This window comes from Nicrophorus vespilloides, unplaced genomic scaffold, assembly GCF_001412225.1.
Source record: "Nicrophorus vespilloides isolate i.1.1-1 unplaced genomic scaffold, Nicve_v1.0, whole genome shotgun sequence".
In the NCBI taxonomy this organism is placed as follows: domain Eukaryota; kingdom Metazoa; phylum Arthropoda; class Insecta; order Coleoptera; family Silphidae; genus Nicrophorus; species Nicrophorus vespilloides.
Window position 1 is genome coordinate 214,479 of NW_017100084.1, and position 6,471 is coordinate 220,949.

Sequence of the window (6,471 nt, forward strand, 5' to 3'; positions counted from 1 at the left end):
TTTTTTTTTTGAAGTACATAACAGGATCAAGTGCGCAGTGTCCATAATACAAAATATAAAGTTTACAAAGAAAATCTGACAAAGAAAAAAGAAAATTGTGATTCGTGACAAATATTGTAACAATAAAATAATAATAAGATAGAAACAGAACCGGTGCATGGTTTCAATATCACATTCACACAACTGTGTATATATATCTATATGCATGTAAACCGTTGTTCCAATCACATACGAAACTGAATGATGTAACTTTACATAGAGAGACACTGAAGATTAGAACAGACATTGTGCAATATGAAATCGAGTGCAATACATACGTTGTATTATTATCTTTTTTTTCTCCTGCTTTCATTTTTCTTTTCATCTTCTTTAGGACAAAAAAAACTCATTAAATGTAAAGACATAATTACGTACATACATACAAACATACATACGATCGCCTATATTCGTGATCCGTTTGATTTAAACTTTTTTTTTAGATATTAAAATAATGGCTAGCAATGTAACACAAATGTGTGTGTGTATATAAATATATGTACATTCATACCTACAAATATGTAAAAATGTATTTACAACTGGTTTGCGTTTGATAAACAAAGTAAGATAGAGAGGAAACAGTAAATGAAAATTAATATTCAATTATTTGTGGGTCCCATAACATACATTTATATACATACAAAATATTATTAATTACCTGAAATAATTATTAAGAATTACAAAAAAATGAAAGAAAAATAACATTAAATGAAGATCATTCTCCTATCAAAATCGATACATATATATATAAAAAAAATACATTTTTTTTATATATATATACATAATATATATACGTTTGCGGATTGTATAAATCAGAATCCGTTAGTATTCGGAATGACGTTCAGTGGAATCTCCATTTATCTACCTCAAATTACGTTGTTTATCTTTTTGATAGAGATTCCATAAATCTAGATACATAATCGTTTGTTTTGATAATTATTTTTTTTATACTTTTCTCGTTTGTTTTAAATTTCTTGGACTAGGAATCAGAATATATATATTTATATATATATATGTGTGTGTAATAAAAAATATAAAATACAGCATTAAAATAATATTACTAATAATAAAATAACAAAAATCGCAATTATAATATGTACAGATAAATTAGGGTATAATATATATATATATAAAAAAAAATTATTTGTAAAAAGTAATCTTGGTTCTCTCTATTCTGAATTCAAAGTCCAATATCAGTAAGATATGGTGAATGAGTCATTCCTTTTGGTAAGGTAACAAATAATAACCTAAATCTAATTACTAAAATTATAGTAGGTACATATTTTGATGCCTTTGGCACAGACTGCAACATAATTAAACAATCGCTCCTACAGCTAGTATTTCAACCCACAGATGAGACACACTCACAATTACCACAACATCATATTTTTTTTTAGTTTTGTTTATATACATACATAATTAGGGTGCAGCAATTCGTGCGACCTGTATCTGTTTTTTTAATTTCCTTAAATTTCTTACGTTAGTTCTATATATTTATTTAGCCCTGTTCACTGATTATTGTTTCCTCTGTTTTGACATCGGCAATACTGGCCATGGCTTTTGTAAGCACAGTGGCATCTTTTAAAGATAACACCTGTAATACCTGTGGTCCTCCCTCGCCGGTGCTTTGTATCATCATAGAGTGGGTGGTCAATCCTCCTGGTGTCACTGTTAATGTTTCCATTCCGTCCGAACTATTCGGCTCCACTTTTGGTACTTGGACCACTGGGGTCACGCAAACGGTACCGTCGCTGTTTGTATGTAGGTGCTGTATGTTGGCCACCATAGTTTGATACATCGATGCAGATACTGGTACCGTAATCACTCCACTCACTGCCGCAAGTAATAGCAATTAATCGATAATATTGGTTTCAAATCATAGTCAGAACCCACAAGTTCCCTGTGATGTCTTATAAGTATGTACTCGTGGTCTCAAAAGCTTCATACAAAGGTTAAATAGTAGAACTTACCATGACCATCTTCACCAGTTAAAATAATTTGTCCCTCAGAATTTAATGTTGCTTCGGTAACAGAATTCAAGTCCATGACTTCTGCTTGACCGCCTTCAGCGATCGTCTGAATGGTATCACCCTGTGCAGACTGGATAGTTGCCATACCCTGGACGTGTGCCGTAGTGCCATCTGGTAATGTGATGATCGGGTTGTTCGGATCCACCTGCACAATGCTGACTGTACCATCCGGATTTGTAATGGTGTGCAATACGGTAGGCGCGTATTGAGCGGTGATCTAAAATAAAAAATCATACGTAAGTCCAATTGAATATCAACTTCAGAACTAAATAGTATTAAATTTAGATATATATATATCGATAATATATCAAACTAAAGACTACAAAACCAAGCTAGCACACCCACGAGCAACTAAATCATAAAAATAATAATATTACTATTATAATAATAATTGTAAAAAATAAAATAATGTGATAAAATAATCTTTTTAAATCAAAACATAATAACACGTGACAACATCTATAGGTGGTGTAGTGCTACGAACATCGACATCTGAACTATAGCCGGTGGGGTCGAGGCAGACCTGCGCCGAGGAACCCGATATGGCATCGGCAGAGGTGGTTATTATCTGCGGGGAACCGTTAGCTTGGATCTGTATCTTATGCATCCCAGAGGAATGCATCTTCAAAACACTACCAACATTGGCATTAGCACGTGCTGTTGCATTGGTCTTCTCGTCCTCCTCAGTGAATGCGGGAAGGAGATCCTCTCGTCCATGGTACTTATAGCAGTTCACCACAATCTGCCTTAGAGCGTGAGTCCAAGAAATCTGCAACGAAACGAAAAGCGTTAATAACACCCTCTTTCTTTTATACATAAATTTATGATATTAGGGAGACATCTTTTGGAGTAAATAAGAATCTAGAATCAAGGGTAGGGGGTAACATTATGTCAGCTATGAGCATAGATAGGCCAGTTGATTAACATGGAAGTAATTTTTTTGCAGTGGTTGTTTTATTTATATAATATATTTGAAGATGTATGTATGGAAGCATAGTAAACGTGTCCGAATTTACCTTCTGTTTTTCATCTTCGCTACGGGCATCCATCCTGACATTGGCCCAGGGCAATTCTTTTGGCCACCACGGTGGCCTCGTCGAGTCTCTGCCCCATCCAGGCTTCCCACGGCCAGTGGAATATTTAAGCATTAACGGAATAAAAGCTCTAAGCTGAGCTTGCGTCATTTTCTCGACGGGAGTGGGTATTCCGTCAATGATAAGGGGAGGTAATTCGAAAAGCGTAGGATCATCCTGGACTGGGGGTGGGGCTTGGTGAGCCAAGGCGCTCTCTAATTCTTCGATGATGACGGTTCGCAGATTCTTAATTACATCTTCGAGTGGCTTCGCGCCAAACACCTTGTAACTGGTGTCCGGTTTTCCGGGCGTAGCGACCAGCACAATGGCTTGCTGACCGACTCTGGTGGCAAACTCATCTATCGTCTGCCTCAGTTTACGCAGCAACCTATTTTTCTGTCGCTTCCGGATCGAGGGGTTTGTCTCAAACGAATGTAATCGTTTCCTTTTCTTTGCAGACACAATGGCAGCAGCAGCAGCAACACCAACAGGACCAGCTGCAGCTAGTTGTGCAGTGACATCATCTCCCATGGCTGCTGACATAAGATCCCCAGACTCATCATAGGTGGACCCAGGGGACGATGGACAGTTGTCATCATCATCATCTGAACCACCAGACATCCCACTTGGTGAACCCACCACCATTGTAATTTGGTCTGATTGACTGCCGTTAGAGGTATTCATCATCACCATTTACAAAAACCCCAATTGCAGGGTAGCTTCCGGCTAAAAACAGAAAAGAAGAAGAACCTTAAGGATGTGTCCTGAATAAACCTTGAAAGAGCATGGTGAAGATTAGAAAAGGAAGACAACAGAGAGATAGACAGTGGTTTTGAAAAGCAAATAAACATAACAGAAGAAATACGTGTTTACGAAAACATGTGTGACGATAATTCTGGTGAGCTACAAAATCAATAATTGATACCCCATCCCACAGACTGACCCCTTACTTTGCTTCTTTTTTTCTATAATATATTTATAATTATGTATGTATTAATTTCTTCGCTCTGTTCTCACGCTAACCTTAAGGTTAAAGGTACGGGGGGAACGGAAATCGGGGGGCTGCATTTGGTCCCGTTTCGCGGCGAGTCTTCGAAAACATTGCTTTTTGTAAATAAACAAATTGGCGCGATCGGCGTGAAGCTATTAACCAACGACAACAGCAACGAGAAGCGTTGAGCGGCAACCGCTTGTTCCGTGGGTTCGGTTTCAAGGAACGCGAAGCGATTTAACATGGCTACCCAAATATCGGGCCGGCGATGGTGTGCCTGGGTACGACCACGCGACCATCGCTCGGTACCCGGCCCATGCCATGACCCATCGCGTAACCAAAACAAAAACAAAACTGTAACATATTAGAGAAACATGTTGGAAAGAGAGTCGCGCGTCCACCTAAGGTTGAGCTGAGCAGGCCCAGTTAAAATTATTAGTACGGCTGCGTACGCACCTGCGTGTATGTAATGCATTTAATACAAAAACATGTCTGGGTGTCCGCAAATGCGGGCTAAACGTCTTATCGTGTACATTTTTTAGGTTTTGCAATTCACAACCGTCATTTTCACACTATCGCACATACATGACACTCCACAACCGACATTATACGTCACAATCTCGAATATCGATCGGTCCCGACAACAGAATGCAATGTCCGACATTATTTTGGTACCAGCCATATTTTTAGAGTCTGCGCAATTCTAATATTGAGCGAGCAATAAGATAATTTGACATACCTGATACTTTTTTCCTGCACTTATATTTCATAATAACAACATTTCCACTGCTGTTGAAACGCACGAACTCTATTTTTCTGTCTCTTTAACACAGGATACGACAGCCATAGCCGTAATCAGTTGGGCATTATACTGAAATAATTTGGGCGGCGAATCATCGTTTGATTTTGACATATGACCCTCTCTGATGGCCACTAGCTCCGTTTACTACCATCTCCTACCTCCCCCCAGTGGGCGCTACGCACCATTATTTCACCTAAACAAAAAACACCAAATATAAACAAAAACACCCTTCGTAATACTCCACCATTTACAAATTACCTAACTTAAAACATAAGAAAAAATGTACAAGAGTAATACTACAACTATTGTTTTACAATATCAAATATCCGCATAGTTATGCAACCAGTCAATGTTCATATACTTTGGAAACCCGATACCCAAAAGGAATAAACACATTTATTCAATCAAACAAATATACACACATTATATCAAATATCTAGTCATAGTTTTTTTTTAATAATTTAATACCAAAAACAATGTTGTGAAATTGGACACTTAAATGCAAATAGAATCAAAATCAAAATATAACTTTAAAAGCAGTAACAAGATCCTTTGTTGTTAAACTTAAATACGAAATATTGTTATTTCCGTTTTTTTTTATTAATTTCTTTCGCACTGATATCCATTGGTAAAACTTTGAACATAATACTCAACAACTAGAGCCACCTAGAGCCCAAGATCGAATATGATTATAATTATGCAACCAATTATGCAATTGAAATACAATACAAACATATTTAATAGATTATATTCTAATGATTGGCGTTAGGCGTCGTTAGGATACATCTAAATTTAGATAGCTATTAACAAATAAGAAGTATTTGCAAATCTAATTATTTTCCTATGTATATAGTCATTTAATAGGCATAGAAAGATCTGATATTCTAAATCTAAAGCATAAAACAACTTATGGGTAAACATATGTTTTCAATCCTTATTATTTATTTATATGCTTTCATTTGTAACGATTATCTGGAAATGATGTTTGTGTAATACATGTGACTATAAATATCCAAGGTTGGATGTTAAGTAGTACAATGACATGCATAAAATGAACTAGGTCCTGCCTGGTCAAGTATTTGTTTATTTGGTTGCATAAGATAAGAATATACCATCATGAACCCTTCTGTTGTAGTTTTATATGTATTTCTATATATAAATGTTTATTGTATATCTTTAGACAAAGTTTAATTCATTAGATCATGTCCAGTAATATTTCGACATCCAAATTATTATGTATTTATATATTGGTGAGTCATTTATGAAGTCATAATCACTACACATCAAGTTGAACATATTGCAATTAGCATATACTAAAACTGTCTTAAGAAAAACAATAAAGAGTTAAGTTAAAGTGTCTTAATAAACGATTTCAGGTCTCGTACACTTCTCAACTGCAACAAAGTTAAAGTCGAAGCACTGCATTTTTTGTAAATGTTTATTTAGTAACAGGACTGGTTCAATGTTGTGATACTGATTTATATTACAAAGTTTTGACTATCTATATTAAATTACACAGTTATAAATTGAAGTTCTTAC

At 35.8% G+C, this 6,471-nt stretch overlaps 1 protein-coding gene across 5 annotated transcripts; it reads right to left on the reverse strand.

Annotated features, from left to right (window-relative positions):
* Nucleotides 1–1,123: 1,123 nt before the first annotated feature.
* On the reverse strand, nt 1,124–4,971 carry LOC108567101 (DNA-binding protein P3A2). Of its 5 annotated transcripts, none has more exons than XM_017927364.1 (5): nt 4,870–4,971; nt 3,083–3,865; nt 2,551–2,835; nt 2,007–2,283; nt 1,124–1,869 (listed from the first exon to the last, which is right to left on the reverse strand). In XM_017927364.1, the coding sequence occupies exons 2-5, from the start codon at nt 3,830–3,832 to the stop codon at nt 1,535–1,537; spliced, it is 1,647 nt and encodes a 548-aa protein (XP_017782853.1). In that variant the 5' UTR covers nt 3,833–3,865; nt 4,870–4,971; the 3' UTR covers nt 1,124–1,534. The 5 variants fall into 5 exon arrangements, with proteins under 5 accessions (XP_017782853.1, XP_017782855.1, XP_017782852.1 ...); XM_017927366.1 differs by lacking the exon at nt 4,870–4,971 and adding an exon at nt 4,587–4,823 and having other exon boundaries at nt 2,590–2,835; XM_017927363.1 differs by lacking the exon at nt 4,870–4,971 and adding an exon at nt 4,587–4,823.
* Between the last annotated feature and the right edge of the window lie 1,500 nt (nt 4,972–6,471).

What these genes read in the sequence shown, in the direction of transcription:
- LOC108567101 (XM_017927364.1), bottom strand. Translation starts at nt 3,832, where the DNA reads ATGGTGATGATGAATACCTCTAACGGCAGTCAATCAGACCAAATTACA. An exon ending in GCGAAGATGAAAAACAGAAG is followed by an intron (nt 2,836 to 3,082) that starts GTAAATTCGGAC and finishes GTTTCGTTGCAG; the next exon opens with ATTTCTTGGACTCACGCTCT. An exon ending in GCTATAGTTCAGATGTCGAT is followed by an intron (nt 2,284 to 2,550) that starts GTTCGTAGCACT and finishes TTTTTATTTTAG; the next exon opens with ATCACCGCTCAATACGCGCC.